Here is an 18,581-nt window from a genome sequence, read left to right on the forward strand (position 1 = left end):
TTGAAAAGCCATGGTGTTGCACTTCATAGAGGGCCTGCTCTCATAGGACAAGGGGAACCAATATTATCCATAGATTGTGAATTCACTTATAATCAGTGCCAGAGTTGGGACACAGAGGAATGACATTTAATGCTTGGTGGCTGGTACATGGGAAGAGGTATGGGCTCACTACTCATCTCTTGGGCATTATTTCCAGGGTCTGGGCACAGAGGGGTAAACTAATCAATGAAATCAGCCTAAGTCGGCTTTCACAGAGATATTAAAAAAGAATTAGAGGCCCCATTCAAATGGTGAGCTCAATCTTGTCTCTGTCTTTCCTCCTCAAGGCTCCCTCCAGGAGAAATTTGAACCTAGGAAGGATTCAGGAAATGACTGAACTGCAATGAAAATTTTAGCTGCTTTGGCCTACCAGAAATTGGGCACTCAGGAGCGATAGTGTCAGGGTGGTTATTAAAGGAACAAAGAGTACGCACTGGGAGTCAGATGGACCTGGGTTTGAAAATGAGCTTTACCAATTACTAGCAATGTGTCTTGGGCAAGTCACTTAACCTAAGCTCAGTTTCTTCATCTTAAATAAGGATAATACCTCACAGGATGGCGAGGAGGAGTATACAATATATAGGAAACACTTAGCATAGTGTTAAGTATGTCTGGACCATGGTTAAGTGCTCGACAAACCATTGTTGCTATTCCTTGCCTATTTACATTATTGTAATTATTCCTATAATTAACAGGATGGAGAAGACAAAGGCATGTTGCTCCAAAATGGTAAATCTCCAATAAAGAATGGCTTCTTACCTAAAGATGCATATAAATATAAACTGTGAACTAGAGTCATTTTAAAATGCAAAAGAGCATATACATCGTACTCTCTAATAATAAGCATTTTTTGTTCAACTTTTCTAATGCAAGTTGGTATAAAGTGTTCAGGGCCTGTGAAAGAATCCTCATAGGGTTAAAATGCTGTACTTTATTTTACATGAGTAATACACACCTTTGAGTTACAACCCATAATGCGTTTCAGTTTAAAAGATAAGTCATTTTCAAGCATGACTGCACTTCGTTAAGGAGCGAAAATGGGCTGTTACTAAAATGTCAACACAATTGTCCCCCTTGAAGCTTAGTTTATCTTGAAGTATTTTTACATTTTCAGCACTTCTTTGTGTTTGTTTCTCCAACAGCATAAAGATCCAGCCGTGGTTAATTTTCAGAATTCAGAAAAGACTTCCCTTCAGTCATTCTGAAGAAAATGACCAACACGGGGCGGGGGTGGGGTGGGGTTGGTGACTGGAGTTTTGGTCCTCAATAATGAAAACTTGTGTCCCAATACCTTCTGCAGTTCTTTGTATTTCACCATGAAACCATTCAGTTGCACTGTTGTTGTTCAGTGGAAGATGCTCTCATGACCTAAATCCACAAACGAGAGTTTTCTAGCAAGGAAAAGGTCCCGGTACGGGCACTTGGAAGGCTGAATTTGAGATTAATTGGAGAATGGGAGAGAGATGGCAGCTAATCCTTGCCTGCTCGCTATGAGCAGAAGGGGCTAGTTCCTCTTTTTCTTTCCTCCTAATGTCTGGGCACTTCCCCCCTCTTCTCTTTCTCCATCAGGAAGGGTATCATTCCGTATTCCATCTGTATTAGGAAAAAGAAGCTTCTTAAGGGTTTGCCCTGTCAGCTCTCTAATCTTTCCCTTCTCCTTGAGGCATGAATAATTTTAACATTGCCAATCCCTAAAAATCTATTCTTTCTGCCTGTCTTTTTTTTCTCCCACTTTGCAGTGTAGAGTATCATTATCCAGCAGCCCTGATAAGAGGATAATGAAACAATCCCTCCTCAACCGGATCGGGTGGCTGTCAGAGTAAAGTGACACTACCTGTACATCCTTGACATGCTACCCCAAGCTAATTGATGGCAAACAATGGTAACTGTCACCTGTGCACTAAGACAAAGAAAACATACTCATGTCACCTGATGGGAGAGCTACCTGGCAACCGATAAACAAATGTGTTAGGGAGATGTCCTATTAAGGTAAGAGAGGGTACATCTCTGAAGAACGTGCCTATTAACTCTGAGCTTAAGAGTGCTGCTGTTCACTGGGGAACAGAAATAAACACGGTAAAATGAAAGTTTATTGATGTCTGGACAGTTACATGAATATTCAGGTTCTCTTACAAATAGATATTCCCACATGAGCTCCAAACATCTATGTAGGCTGCTCAATTACATTTCCACATCATGCAGCTGGATTTATAGCCAGGAAAGAAGTTATTAGTGTTTGGAAGAGGATACATGCTTACATGCCTGTCTGGAATACATGGCAACACAACTAGAAGATAATGGCTGACATCATGCATGTAAATGCCAAAGGTTACCATCAAACATTCTGAAACACCAGGTGTAATTAACTTCATGTTAGGAAAAGCTTCTAAAACATCTGCATTTCAGAACAAAGACAGTTAGTTACAAGTAAAATGGCATCACCTGGCAGCTGTCTCAAATTCTCTGGGACCAGCATTTCACGCAGCCCTCTTGGGTCTTTCCAGACAATGCATGACATATCTAACCTCAAATCTCATACTTTAGCTTTCTTTCCTTCACTTCCCAACCTACACACTTATTCGCTCGCAGAGAGTTAGTTATAGAGAAAGTCATTAAAATAATTTGAACCAGCAAACAACTCAGACTACTCTGAAAAAAATCCAGTATTGCATCTGTGTGTTATGTTATCCCATTCTGAGCAGAGTAGGAGAGCAGAAAGAAAGAAGAAAGATGGAGCAGGAATGGACAACCATTCCTGGAAGTTCTTACAGGAATGTTCCTCATCTCTTTTTCTGGAAATAAAGTCCGACTCAGTCAAAAAACCAGAAATTTTAGTAAAAAACATACTGGGTTCTCCAACTCCTCATTATTCATCCCTTAGCTATCTCCTACCTGTAGCATGTTAACCACAAAAGATGTTTCCTCCCTTTCAGATACTGCTGAGACAACTCCACCCACTCTAATTTCATGTGACTTCTGAAAACATTTCACAGAGAAGGCTTTCTGGAAACAGATTTTTAGCACCGATAGCCAATCCAATTTTTAATGCAATATTCTTTCAGCCAACTCAAGAGCTGATTTACCAACTCTGAACTCTCCCAGCACACCTCTCCCTTTCCTAGCTCTGTACAATGGAGTTACAATAGCCCTTTTGGGGAACTGTGCTCTAGCGGGGAACCGAAGCCTGCAATTACCACTAACCCTGGGAAAACCTCCATAGATGAAGAATTTGGTTTGCTTGTGACTCCAGAGAAACCCTTCCCTCTTTTTTCACACTTTGCCCATGAAGTGGACACTCTTCCCATTTTTGCCTTCAGATACTCAGTATTTCTTCCTAGTTTACTTTCAGGATAGACTCTGATAAGTCATTTACATATTTTCCTGAATTTATGCCCACATACAACCTTTCTCAAGGAATTTAAAGGCTTTTCTCTACCTGTGGAATGGACAGTTCAGTCTTCAGTTATATGAACTTCAAGCATCTTTGTTGCTGGTAGAAAGTTATTTTTGAGGAAGTAAGCATCTTTCCTGTTGGAAAGTGACCACATGGGTTCCTAAAGTTCAATATTTCAACTGCTTTTTTTTTTTTTGCGGTACGCGGGCCTCTCACTGTTGTGGCCTCTCCCGTTGCGGAGCACAGACTCCGGACACCCAGGCTCAGCGGCCATGGCTCACGGGCCCAGCCGCTCCGCGGCATGTGGGATCTTCCCAGACCGGGGCACGAACCCATGTCCCCTGCATCGGCAGGCGGACTCTCAACCACTGTGCCACCAGGGAAGCCCAATATTTCAACTTTTTGCTTTTCTCCTGGACATTAACATATATCTACAACAGACCTGGATTTTAGACAACATAATCCTGGATATTCAAGGGTTTGAGACTTTTCTCTTTTTAGGAAAAATAGACCTGGGTAGAATTAAACTATGACTGCTTCCTCTCATTGCTCTGTCACCCTTGGGCTCATCAGAACCAGAACCACATCTTGCCTATCTTCTGGAAGCTTCTTCCTAAGGGGAAGCCACAACACTGAGGGCTTACACCTTCCCACCATGGCCCAGGCTGCATCTGAAGGTGTTTGCTTGCAACGTGAGGACTTTACTGCTGATAATTCCGTTTGAAAGCCAATACATTCAGGGTTCCACAGAATGCCCAAGGGAGGACTAGGAATGCTAGGCAATAGGCAGTACAAGTAGTCTGGATACCTTCAACTAAAACAGCTCTGCTGTGATCTGTTTTAAGCACTGGGCCTTATAAAAATCTCTGCAAACCCATGGACTAGAAAACTAAAATATTTGCTACATCTAAAATATTACAGGGATCAACAAAACCTTATGTACTAGAAGATTTTTAAAACAAAATATGATTAAATACATGGAAGCCAGGGACTTCCCTGGTGATCTAGTGGGTAACACTCTGCGCTCCCAGTGCAGGGGGCCTGGGTTGGATCCCTGGTTGGGGAACTAGATCCCGCATGCATGCCACAACTAAGACCTGGCACAGCCAAAATAATATGTAAATAAATAAATATTTTTAAAAAATACATGGAAGCCATAAGCTTCCTTGATCTCTCTCAGTAATTGATGAATGTCCCAGATGTAAATATAAAGCAGTGGTTGGCAAACCTTTCCCGTAAGGGGCCAGACAGTAAATATTTTAGGCTTTGCAGGCAAGAGGCAATGTCCTCAATTCTTTGAGCAACTCAATTCTTTCTCACTTAAAGGCTAAAAATCTTTTCTACATTTTACATTTAAAAATCTTAAAACCCTCCTTAACTCTCAGGCCATGCAAAAACAGGAGGCAGGCAAGCCAGATTTGACCCATGGTGTTATACATTAGCTGTTGCATGTTAACTACTAAGAACCCTCATGAAAAGACTAGAGAACTGTTTTGAAATATGGAAAAGCAATTTGAAGTAAGCAAGTAGTCAAGAATAGTTTTCTAGACACTTTGTAGTGTATTTTGAGAAAAATGACATGTCCTGGAAGAGTCTATTTACAAAATGACATTAGGAGGGACCAAGGTTATACCTCAGCAAGGTCAACACAATGATTGTGTAAAACTGTGTTGGTCAAAGTCATCAATCCTATTTGTTTTTTCCTCCACCTACCTCACCCTCACAGATTCAATGTTGATTAAGTTCATTTATCAACCAGGTACCTTTTCACTCTGTAATGACCTGCCTAAGTATACTTCTAATCTTTATGGCAACCGAAAAAATGTCTAATGTACAGATCTGAAGTTGGGTCTTAGAATATGGGAGTTCTGAGTCCTCATCTTGACTTGAATTCTTCTCAGAAGGAATAATTTATCTCAGGACAGCTATTTCTAAACTCCAAGTAGTAGCACCCAGTACTAAAAGGAATGGATAGAAGAGGTTCTAGTCCCTGTCAGAGACATGGACTTGGTTTCTAAGTAATTCTCTAAGCTTTTAAGCAAAGAGGAAGGAAAAAAAAGAAAGGAGCATCAATTGAGCATCTAACAGAGGCAGGGAGTGTACTGAACTCTCATATGTGAACTCACCTAATTCTCACAATTAGTGAGAATGGAATCAGTAACCTTACCACCATTTTACAAAGAGGAAAGGTAATCTCCCCAAACTAAACATTCAGTGAGTGGAGAGGCAGGATTGGGGCTCAGATTTAGCCCCACGTTCTTTCTGTCATAGCACACTGGCCTATTAATAACAAAAACAAACAAAAAACGGTGTTATATTTGAATACACAAACACTGGTACCCATCAAAACAGAATTTGGACTTTGTGATTCTGGGTGCATTGCCACCCAAGTGAATCAGTGGGCTTCTGATTCCAGTTTGTTTTTCTCTAGAGACCTACAGTAGAATTTAAAAAATGCTATGTGAACTACTGGGAAAATTACTGAAATATAAAATATAAAGGACTGTATTTTAGTTTTCTTTTATTCTACTAAATGATGCTTATTAAATTTACAATTTGTTTAGGCTTCCATATTTTCCCCATTCCTTAAACAATGGGAGTGGTGGGTAATTTTTGGCACCTGTTTCCTATCTGCTTTGCAGAGTCATAATATATATTTTTCTAGTATTTGGATAAAAGTAATAATATTAACTATAGATGCTGAACACTTACTGTGTACTAGGCACTGTTCTGAGCACTCTGTATGTCATTTAATGTATGTCAGATCAGTAACTTATCTCAGTAAGAGGGAAATAAATTTGACTTAGAGGAAGAAGTAACATTTCCACTTATAAATGTTCTATTTGAGCATAGATTGGCTACACAGTGATCAGGGGGCTTGTACAAAATGTGGCCAGTAATGTGACTTAAGAAAAGAGATGCTAAATATTGCCTATCCTTACTCTTCTGTAGATATGACCCCCAACTGTCTTAGTACTTCAGAATTATGGAACCTAGATCATTATTTACCAATTGCAAAATCTTCTGGGGCAGCTGATGCAATTCATTTTCATGAAGTGTGTCCATTTCTCAGAAAACTTGACAAGCATCCCTGTGAACCTGTCTGAGGAGCAAACCCTTATGCATGCTAATGAGAATTTATCCCTTTTTCTTTTCAATAATGAATACAGTTGACCCTTGAACAATGCAGGTGTTAATTCATGTATAACTTATAGTTGGCCCTCAGTATCCGCAGTCGTCTCCGCAGTTCCTCCACATCCAAGAATTCAACCAACCACACACTGTGTAGTATGGCAGTATTTACTATTTTAAAATGTCCATGTATAAATGCAGCAACACAGTTTGAACCCACATTGTTCAAGGGTCAACTGGGTAGTTTACTTTCTGCAGTCTCTCCTATAACGTGGGAATAGACCTTTTATTAACTCCCCAGAGAAAGGTTCCATGAAGATTATAAATCCCCGGCTTTTTAGGATGTGGCTAGGTGTTAACAGATCTTTAGGGTAGGACTCAGCTCTGCAATCAGTGATGATGAGAGTCAGAGCAGAAGCCAGACGTGAGCAGCTAAGTTCACTAAGAGAGAACAGGATTGGAGTCCAAGAAGCTAAACTCAGGTAGCAACTAGAAACAATGTCATGAAAGTGAGGCTAGAGCAGCCTTGAAACTTAGGTAGGAAAATTAAGACCCCAAGGAGGCAGCTGTAACTTCTGATGGATCAATGCCTACTGTTAGAGAAGCGTTAATGGTTCAAGACATGGCCAGGGCACCTGAAAGGAGCAGATAATCCTCTGACGATATTGAGGAAGACACTATAAAAGTCAGTCTTCGGAGTCAGTGCTGTTGGTGGCCTGGAATGGGTCAATTCCGCAAAATCCTCTTTATACGATGCCTGCAGTATGCTCCCTTATTACTGTTAACAGCAAAACATGACAAGTAATATTGAAGCTAATGCAGTAATGTCCTTCACTTTAGAGTTTTATGCTATTCCTAACATTCATTTTCAGTGCTCATACAAATGTAAAAAATTAACTTTCACTGTGGCTACAAACACCTTGAAAATGTCCAGTTTCTTTTTTGTTTATTCTCCACATGAAAGAGACATAACTCCCTCTATCCCTCTTTCCTTGGAGCAGAAAGTCAGAACTTTGGACCCAGAAGTTTGGCCCATAACTTCCTAATCACAAAAGCTACTAGCTCCTCGGTCCACAAATTCTACCCTGAATTCTATCTTGCCATCTGTCTGCTTCCTAAGACCTGCTTGGGGTACACTTCAAAGTAGATCCAACCTTTCCTTCCCACACCCCATCTGAGCATCAACAAAATAACATAAACTGAGAGAAAAGAGAAATACTGTATAAAGACAAGGAAGACTTTGCCCAGGGAGAACACAACTATAATCATCCAGCTTCACTACCTTCCTCTCCTCCTCCATAAGGTGTGGAATTGTGTTTGCTCACCCACAAAAATATTTTTACAGCAAAAACTTGTACATATTATATAACTGAATAATTCAGCTTAATCTTGTGTGAAAAACTAACATGAATACAAGGGAATAAGTGGATATGGAAAACTGAAGCACCAAATTAGGCAGCCTGTAAACATATAAAGTCACTCACATTAGCTGCATACATACAAATGTGCCCTGTGCTGGCTGGGAATCAGAATTTAATTTCCTTTAACTATAGATGCTGAACACTTACTTGGTTATAGTTGGGTGGTTATAAGATCTTATTCTTAACCAAGATATGAGCAGTGCCATTATAACTCTGGTGTGGGCGGACACGCTTAATATCAATCTATAGGGTCACTATAATAAGAAACAGAAATATACACTGCAGGGCATTTTGCTCCCCACTATTTGACTCTGTTTTATTATCTTTGTAATTATTTAATTGTAAGTACCAGAGCAGCATTATTCCATTTATCGTTATAAATATATAGCATATCAGCAATATCATAAAATTCCCTTTTGTGGACAGAGTTCCATCATGCTGTTTTCACGTGATAAATTTGCTTCATCTTTAAATACTTCTTTTTTTGTTTCAGCTTCACTGAGGTATAACCGACATATAAAATTGTAAGATATTTAAAGTGTACATCGTGGTGATTTGCTATATGTATTCATTGGGAAAGGATTCCCCCCATCTAGTTAATTAGGGGCAATTCTTATTTTAACTCCACCAGTCAAAGTTCGGATCATGTTTTGCTAAAAGTCACATTCCCACACTTTATGATCCCGGAGCAATGGTTTACAAAGTGTGGTCCCTGGACCAGCAACACCCAGTGTCACCTGAGAACTTGTTAGAAATACCTGGCAAAAAGTTCAAATACTGTGACTCACTCAGACCTACTGAATCAGAAATTCTGGGGGTGGGGCCCAGCAGCCTATTCTCATAAGTCTTTCAGGCGACATAATGCATACTAAAGGATGGGCTCAGGGGCAGGGAGGGCTAAGTCTATAGGTTAAAGCTATCAGTGCCTACAACAGAGAAGGATGAGGCTTGCTCCTACCCTCACGGATCCAATGCAATCTGTGGACAAACCACAGACACAAGAGACGTTACAAAAACAATGCAAGATTTTGACAGCAGTTCAAGGCAACATCAAAGAGACTTGACAATGACTTTATTGCCAAATGTTTCCCTTTAAATCCTTTCTGTAACCCCAGTATCTGCCTCCTTCTTGGTGTTGGCCCATTAGTGTTGGTCCAACACCGATTCCAAATTGTTCTGTCCCTTTTTCACCTCTTGTGAACTCTAAACAAAGCAGTGCTTTTGAAAATAATGCAATTAATAACTATTGCATTTTTTACAGTGCACTATGCCCTCTTAAGGACTTTTACATAGATCATGTTATTCGATCTTCACAATTCTCCTATAAAGTTTAACCTATTGGGAAATTTGTGTGCCAATTTAGAACCTTCTAATAAAGTCCCTGAATTAACAACCACTTTTTGAGAGTAGACTATATGAGGCACATTTATATGAAACTATTTCTAGCCCCTGAAACTCTGCAAGCTGTCCCAAGATAGCAAATATACTCAACTCAAGAATGTAGAAAATGCATTAAAACATATACCATGCATTAAAATGAAACATTAGCTATTACATTAAAATGAAACATTAACTATTTCTTGAAGTATGCTAAATACTGTATGAAACATTACATTAAAATGAAACTATTTCTTGAAGTATGCTAAATATTGTATGGATTTAATACAGTGCTATATATTAAAAAAGTGATGATATTGTAAAAAAATAAGTGATGATATTGTAAGAGAGAAGCTTTCATTTTCCAGTAATGAGGTGAAGGGAAGGGAATGACAATACAGTCATCCCTCAGTATCCTTGGGGGATTGGTTCCAGGACCCCCGTGCAAATACCAAAATCCTTGGATGCTGAAGTCCCTCTGTATCCTTGAGTTCTGCATCTGAAGATACGGAGGACCGACTATTACACGGCTTCAAAAATTCCTGTCCTAAACAAGTCTTTGATTTTTTTCTACAATGCCCTATGATATCTGAACATAACACATTTTTTTCTCCTGAAAAATCTAGTTACATTCAAAATTGGGATAATTCAATAGGACTTATAAGCTCTAAAACATCATTATTTTATAACCCGAAAGAAGTGGTAACAATAAAATCCCCCCCATTCTTGCAGATTTCCTTGTTCCAGTTGCATTAGCTCTTCACCTCATGGGTGGTTTCTGTGGGACTCAAATATCTCAACCACACTGGCCTCTATGGTCTTCATGGCTAAGGGCATTTGCAAAGGCCATGTTTTATTGAGTCTGTAGTACAGTTTCAGTTTGGAGGGAGATGTAATTTTTATGATCACTCATGGGACAGAAATTCTTCCCCAGAGCATGCTTTGTTACTGAATGGACTCTCTGCCAAGACCAGGCACTGGTCCAGGCTGCCCATAATATTGCAGACTCACTAATTATAGGCTTATCCACTTTATTAGCTCATCGAGGGCGCTGATGAGAAGATCTACACAGGCATTTAGGCTTGAGTGTGGCATTCACACCTTGATCTACTGGCTATGAAATACTCCTCCCTCAGATTACCAGATAAATCACCTAAATTTACAGGCTGGCCTGGGGCATTATCTATCTGGGTTACAGAACTTCTGAACAAAAGCACAGAAAATATAAGTGAGCCATCCTTGAGAATTACTCATCACTGCCCTGGCCTCCCTGTTAGATCACAAAATTACTCTCAGGTTAACCCAGGAGCGGTGGTGGGGAGCCCTGGGTTTTTCAGAATAGTAGATAAGTAAACACCTCAATTTAAAATCTTCCTCAGTGTGACCTCAAGTAATATTTGGCTGCTTTAACCTGGGGCACTATTTTCTTCCAAAGAAATAAAAGTCTTTTCGTGCAATCCTTTCCAGTCAAACTCCGTCTTATCAACTGAAAAGTTTGCTTCAATAAGGGAAGCCAATATGTTAGGAGACTTGCAAGACTTGTATGTGTCAGAACTGCCATCTTCCCCGTTCACCTTAATGCTCTGCAAACTATTCCTACCTTGGAATCTTACAAATCACTGTCTCCTGGCCACTAAAAATTTCCATTTCGAAACCATGACTTCTTCAAACCACAAGTCCCCAGTCATTGTGGCTTCTAAAAAAAATCATGATATTCATGCTAAACTATTTTTGATCCTTTGCACCCATATACACTCAACAAGTTTCCATCAAAATATTTTTATGATAAATCAATTTACTAGCACTTATAGGTATAAGTTCTTGACAATCTTTAAACAAATATTTTCTCGATTTTGTGTAATAGAATTTTAAGGGAACGACTCCAAATTCTTTTTGCCATTTAGCCAACTCTTAATCTTCATCAAATTACCTTAACACTTCAGATTTTACATTTAACTAATTGATGAACAGCTTCCTTTTCTTTCGGCATTTTTTGCTTTTTAGCTTCTTTCCATCAATCTTTAGCACAGGTCTGAAACTGGTGTGAACATGCACTGCTGGTAACTGCATTTCTAGAACTATAAAAGGAAGGCTGAAAATTTTTGTTTTAGTTTCACTGCCTTGTTCTGCTCTGTTTGTTGCCTACTCAGCAAAACAGAGAACATAATCAACTAAAAAAAAAAAAAAAGTCAAGAGCAAAGAAAGTAAAACAGAGCCTGAAGGAAGCAGGAATAAAGAAAGAAGCAGGCCAGATAAACTTTCATACTTAAAAGCTAACTAGAGAAGTAAAATTCTAGGAACAAAGTTAAGCAAGATGGCCACCTGCCTGTTTCCAATATTCCCAGAGCCACAGAAAATTCGAGTCAATGTGAAGATGCTCTGTTGACGCTGTGGTAACCTAGGCTCCTCGTCTGCTCTGGCAGCTTGCCTGCCACAGTTAGAGGCTCAAAGCTAACAGCTTGTTTTGAAGATCAAATGCAGAAAAGCATCATGAACAAAAAGAGGAATTCTGTCTGGAATGACAAAGCCGTTTCAAACTAAACCTCTTAAAAAAACTTAAACAATACTACCAGACACCCAAAAGCACATATCAAGACAAATGTGACTCCTAAGTTTTGAAAGTGAGCCATATACTGTATGCCACATACAGCAAAGGTACTAATGTTTCTCATAGACAAAGATACCATGGCTTCCCAAATCCATTTCCAAGAAGTTTAAATGCAACAAGACCAGCCCATCACCATATTTTTTTATATTGGATGTTGGATCATTTTTCAATCAATTCTGGTTAGCTCTTACTCTCTAATTGCTGGGTTCCAGCTATTTATAATAGTAAGATCATGGATTTATGGACTAAATAAGTAGGGAAATGCCCTAAAGGCTGTTTTAAACTGATTGCTAATTTAATGTGCTAGAATAAATGTTCACACATCAAATGTTTGGCAAATCAAACAGACATATGTACAAACAAAAGCTAGTCACACTTTTTCATGTATATATCTAATATAAAATATTTGGGTGCTGGTAACATTGTACATTGGCATATTTCATGTGTTATGTGTACCTGCACCCAAAATCTCTGTCAGATTTGGTCAGCCTTTCAAATAAATTTTAATCTAATCTCCTATGGTCTCAAAAAGCTGAGGCTTTGTTTTCTCCAAGAATAAGTACCCAAAGCAATTGATAAAGGGCTACCAACACTGGGACAACACTAAGGATGTCTTGATGACTCTGACCCCCTTGAAATATTTGCTTAATGCCTTTTCCCCTGCATTTGGATCAGCTGAGAACTGTGAAGTTTAAAAAGTTATACAAGCTTGTCTTTCTCCTATTCCACTGTTACGCATCAGTAAATTCTTCATTCTTTACGGCTTATTAGGAGTTTTAAAAAGAAAAAGCAATCTGCTGCCAAAACCTGGCTCTGGAACCAGATGGAGTGGGAGAAGAATTTGTAATTCACAGAAAACAGAAAATTCCCATTGTCTGGAATGTGGAGCTGGTGGGACTTTTGCTTTCATGTTCATAGCATGACAGTAAGAGCTTTCCATATATGAGGATGACTAACCAATCATGTTTGCGCAAGTATATCACCATTATAGAGAGTAGAAAATGCACACAAATCCAGGCTAAGAAAGTAAATGAAAAAAATAACATCCTTATTGCATATTAATCCTTTCTCATTTTTCACTGCATACATAACATTCTTCTAGATGTAGAGTCATCTATTATTCAAACCTAGGCAGAAGGAAGCTATTCTGGGAGTGCCACCCCAACCCTACTCCCCCAGTGGTTGACAAACATTAATGGACATTCTTACAAGTTGATTTACTGATGTGAAATTTTTTCTTAGAGACCTGGGGCTTCCTTTTACAATGCAAAGACAACAATGACTGTTCCATAAGGGAAAACATTTCCTTTGAGTCTAAATCAAATTAATAAATTTAAGATACCTGGGAGGGTTGGGTACACTGAACTTTTGGCAGACGTCCAGAACCTAAAGAGTTAATGCATTATTTTACTTTGTTTCTTTATGAGAAAAAACAGTCTGCTGCCAAACCCAGCTCAGGAATCAAATGCGGAGGACAGGAGGGGGATAATTTGCAGTCTACTGATAAAGTGAAATACAGATGATCTTAGAAGCATTTTTATGTGTGCATTTCCATTAACAAAAGTGAAGGGCCTAGAGAAGGGTAGTTGATGTGGTTGGGTCTGCCTTTGCTGACATTACCTGGATAGAGGTCAGGCCCGGGCCCTGGGGAGCATCCCACCGCCCTATCGGCAGCATCTCGTGGGGAAGTGGCGGGCTGCAGGGGCTGCACGGTGAGGCAATCTGTGAGCAGGTCAGGATGGAGCTCTGCACTGGACCGCAGCTAAGAGAAGGAGAAAACAGAAGACAGATGGAAAAGGAAGGCGATTCCTTGGAATACTTTTCTGGAAAGTCTATCATGCTGTAAGGCTCAGGCAATTCAGTCCACAAATATTTATCAAGCAACAACTACAGGTTAGGCATGGGACTTACAGAGTCAATAAAAGGGTCAGCTTTCTAATTCTAATAACACCTGGCAGGTGTTTCAGGAAAAATGTGGCTAGAGGCAGATTTTACTTCAGTCCTTGATATTTCCACTTCTGGGAACCCAACTTCCTATTATATTTTCTTTCATTTGCTCTGTATCCTATCAGAACTTGTAGTGATAACAAAAACAAACTCACGTGCATTTAGTCTGTATTGTAAAGTGCGCTTTTTCTTTTAGTTTTTTAAATTTTATTTTGTTATACAGCAGGTTCTTGTTAGTTACCTATTTTATACATATTAGTGTATATATGTCAATCCCAATCTCACAGTTCATCCCACCACCACCTCCCCCTCCGTAAAGTGCTTTTAAAATACAGAGATACTATCATGAAAATATCTTAGAGATAATTAAGAATGTCCATTGAGATTTGATACCTGTAGATTTTACATGAGAGGAAAATACACAAGTTAAATTTTAAAATATGGAACATGGTAACAAGAAAAAGCAAAGTCATTACAAGCAACAAACTATCTCAACAGTAGGTCACATTAAAAAATTAGACTTCATTTTATCACAATAACAAAATTAATTCTTTGTATATTAAAGAGCCATAAAAATGGCAGAATAAAGTACGGGTGCAAAGTTATCTAATTTCTTTATGAAAAAGAATTTTATAAGTGTAATTTGAATTGAAAAAAATCACAATGGAAGATTTAGTTACATAAAAATACCAAACTTCTGTTTGTCTAAAAACATAATATCTTCAAAAAATGTAGAAATCTATTTCTTACAGATATTGCAAATAGTTACCTTCAGTGTTTAAAGAGAACATATAAATTGATTTTGTCTTCATCAAGATAAAACCAACCCTTTAGATACAGGGCTTGAGTCTCATTCAACAATTATTTATTGAGCATTAGATACTCCTCTAGACTCTAGAGATACTGTCTTATGGAACTTATACCCTAGAGGGGAAGCAGATGATGAACAGTAAAATAAATGCCATAGCAGATGGTGATAAATGCTATAGAGAAGAGTGACTCAGAGAAGGGAGACAGTGAGTAGGGATGAGGGATGGCAACCTGACACAGGGGGATCAGAGAAAGTCTGTTGGAGATGGCACTGGTAAAAAGCCTTGATAGAAGTGAGGGAGTGAGTCCTGCAGACATATGGGGGAAGAACCTGTTGCTCTGTGGTGTGCCTGGATTATCTCAGGGATAGTACGGCAGAAGTGGAGGAAGTCTGGAGCTTGGAGTAGAGAAACAGAAAAAAGCTGAGATGTAAGTGGGGGAGAGAGGGAGCAAATTTAGTGTCCCTCCCTGTCTTCCTCCCAGATGAGTAGACCAGAAAAGGGCCTTCCAGATCATTTAAAGATCCTAAACATTCCCTAGTCCAGGAATTATCAAATGAGTGAGGAGGGAGGCACACAGCAGAATCTCCTAGGAGGGGACTGACTCACTATGCAGCCCTTGACATGAACAAAAATTTTTAAAAAGGAGAAATAGAAATGAAAATAAACATAATGTTCGGCACAATTGTAAAGAAATGCAATGCTAAACTTTTTTAAAAAACTTGTCTATTTTACATTTGGTAATGTATATATGTCCATGCCATTCTCTCCGTCTGCATCTTTATTCCTGTCCTGCCCCTAGGTTCTTCAGAACCTTTTTTTTTTTAGATTCCATATATATGTGTTAGCATACGGTATTTACGTTTCTCTTTCTGACTCACTTCACTTTGTATGACAGAGTCTAGGTCCATTCACCTCACTAGTGGGAAGCAGCTGCAATGCACAGGGAGATCAGCTCAGTGCTTTGTGACCACCTAGAGGGGTGGGATAGGGAGTGTGGGAGGGAGACGCAAGAGGGAGGGAATATGGGTATATATGTATACGTATAGCGGATTCACTTTGTTATACAGCAGAAACTAACACACCATTGTAAAGCAGTTATACTCCAATAAAAATGTTAAAATAAATAAATAAATATTCTACATATTAAAAAAAGAAGAACTTATCAAATTATCCAACACTTTAAAAACGAAGTAGTTGTAGTGAAGGTAGAGTGAGAGAAGCATTCTTAAACACTGTTGGGTGGAATGTACACTGTTTCAAACTCTCCAAATGGTACTTGGGAATATTTTTTTCAAGACCCATAATTGAAATCATTTGTTCTTAGAATTCGCCTTAAGGAAATAGCCAGAAAGGTGAAGGAAGATTTATACCCAGTGCTCTAGTTTGATATATAGCGTTATTGTTACATTAATTTGATGGAATATTATACAACCATTAAAATGATGTTCATGAATATAAAAGCAAAACACAAAATTATGTATACAAAATGATAACAATTACATTAAAACAAAGACAAAATACTGTAAGGAAATGTAATCTAATATTAAAAGTGATTTTTGTTCTTAGCAGCAATATCATGAATTGATTTCCTCTGTTTTCTTTTTATCCTTTCCTCTGCTTTCCAAATTTTCTACATTCCAATGACATGTTGGAACTGGCTTGCACCAATCCAAGAATACCAATTGTGTGTACTTTTTCCAAACTTTACTTGCAGTGATGTCATATTGATAGCTTGCAATTGGTCATGGTGATAGCATTTACACATTTATGGAAATTGACAAATGCTACAAACTGGGGCTTTTTCATCTGGAAAGCTGGTTGTTAAACACTACGAGCACACCACCGACAATGACTCTGATCAGAAAGAAAAATATACACACAGGTACAAAACAACAGTAAGTTACTATTTAGAGAGCAGTATTTCTTGGAACTGAAAAAGCTTCATGAAGAGACAAACACATGTCCAGGTCTTAGTCCAAGAATATGAAAAGGGCACAGTGACCCTAAGTATAGGGAAGAAGCGTTTAACACATGTCGTGAACAAGACATAATTTCCTCAGCTTAGCCATACTGGAATGTCGGACCAAGACTATCTGAGTTAATGCCTAACCCTCTCAGGGGCTTTGGAAGGTATGTTTGTTATTTTGGTACTAACCTAACACATGCCACGTAAGAAAAACTGGAAAAAAATCAAGGCTTAGAATGAGTTCTGGTGATCACTTTTAATTTATCTTTCATCGTTAAAATGTGATCTGGGGCCCACATGTTCTACTAAGAGTAGACATGAACATCTCTCTGCTTTCTATTACCAACTATTCTAGGGTTTTACAGATATGAGTACTGATGAGGTCTTTCTAAGGCATTTCACAGCCATGGTTACTCCTGGATCCAAAGGCAGGCAATTCTTCCTTAGCTGTGACAAGTATTCATGTGTTCCAAGAGTGTGATTCCATACAGCTTTGTGGTGAGAGTTAATTTGGTTTTCTCTGGGACTAGACATGGTTCTAGAAAGTGCTTCTTAAATTAAGTAAGCCTTGAGGACCTTTTTTTTGCAGAAGGTCCTCAAGCACCTTATGCAAAATTTCTGAAGGAGGGCCATATGCATAGAAATGCAGTAATGATACGCAAATTTAGTATCCCTCTCTCCCTCCCAGATTATTAGACCAGGAGAAGGCCCTCCAGATCATTTAAGGCTCTTAAACATTCTCTAGTCCAGGAATTGTCAAATGGGTGAAGCAGGAGGCACACAGCAGAATCTCCTGGGAGGGATATCTTTCAATATACTATGGTTTTATATTTGGAGTAAGAAATCCAATTATTTATATAAAACAACATCTTCTTAGCTCCTAGGAATATAAAAAAGAAAGAGGAAAGTTCTTCAACGGGGATGGTCTCTAACTGTGGTTCTCAAACCTGGACATGCATCAGAATCACCTGCAGGCTCCAATGCAGAGCTAATGATCCATTGGGTCTGCAATTCATTTCTGGAAAGTTCCCAGGTCATGATAATGCTGTTATCTGGGAACCACACTTTGGAACCACTAAGAATCCTGATGAGAAGATTCTCTAAGAATCCTGATTATAGAAGAGCTGAGATTTTCTTGGTTATGAGAAGAGGAAATGAATTGTAGAAATAAGGAATTACAAAAGCCAAATTGTCCTTATGACATGAACCTCATGTAACCATTTCTTATTATGTCTCCCTTCAGACCTTATAATAATAAATGGTTACATGAAGTTCTTAAGAACAATTTGGATTTTTACCCTTTCACAGGGATAAAAAAGGTTAAAAAATGTCAATCCATTTTAATACCTGCCCTTAGAGGACAACAAGGACTTGCCCTTTGTGGAGCCTTTACTGCTCTTTATAGAAAGAAATGGAATTTGAACAACCACTCCCCCTGCCCCACTCATCAGTTCATCTATTTTAAGGGGCTGTTGTGTTGCACAACACCAGGGATGTTTATTCATATTGCAATCTATGTGAATGGCACCCCTGGAGTCGTTCAACTCAGCTGCCCTAACCACACCCTATCAGTTCTTGAGTAGCACCGCCCTTCTTTATCTTTCTCTTTCATTCACTGAATTAGTATTTCTTGGGCCTCAACCACATGCCAGACACTGTTCTAGGGGCTTGAAATACATTCGTAATCAAAACACACAAAGATCCCTACTGAGAAGTCTATATTCTAGAGGAGGGAGTAAACAGTAAATAAATGAACTAAATAAGTAAGTTGTATAGAAGGTGGTAAGTGCTATAGAAAAAAGAAAAAAGGAGAAGGGTAGGTGGGATTGTTATGTTGGGGAGAACTGTAGTCTTGCTGAGAAGAGATTCAAGCAAAGACTTGAAG

At 38.8% G+C, this 18,581-nt stretch overlaps 1 protein-coding gene across 4 annotated transcripts in view; it reads right to left on the minus strand.

Moving 5' to 3' along the window:
* Window positions 1-18,581, minus strand: part of GLIS3 (GLIS family zinc finger 3) — a 506,378-nt gene that overhangs the window by 54,085 nt on the left and 433,712 nt on the right. For all 4 annotated transcript variants that reach the window (XM_027105791.1, XM_027105789.1, XM_027105788.1 and 1 more), the window contains one exon: window positions 13,592-13,733. In XM_027105791.1, the coding sequence (XP_026961592.1) occupies window positions 13,592-13,733 (142 nt within the window). The remainder of the gene's footprint in view (window positions 1-13,591; window positions 13,734-18,581) is intronic.

Source organism: Aethalodelphis obliquidens, unplaced genomic scaffold (assembly GCF_003676395.1).
Source record: "Aethalodelphis obliquidens isolate GAN/ISIS:26980383/991018 unplaced genomic scaffold, ASM367639v1 scaffold7, whole genome shotgun sequence".
NCBI classification, from domain to species: domain Eukaryota; kingdom Metazoa; phylum Chordata; class Mammalia; order Artiodactyla; family Delphinidae; genus Aethalodelphis; species Aethalodelphis obliquidens.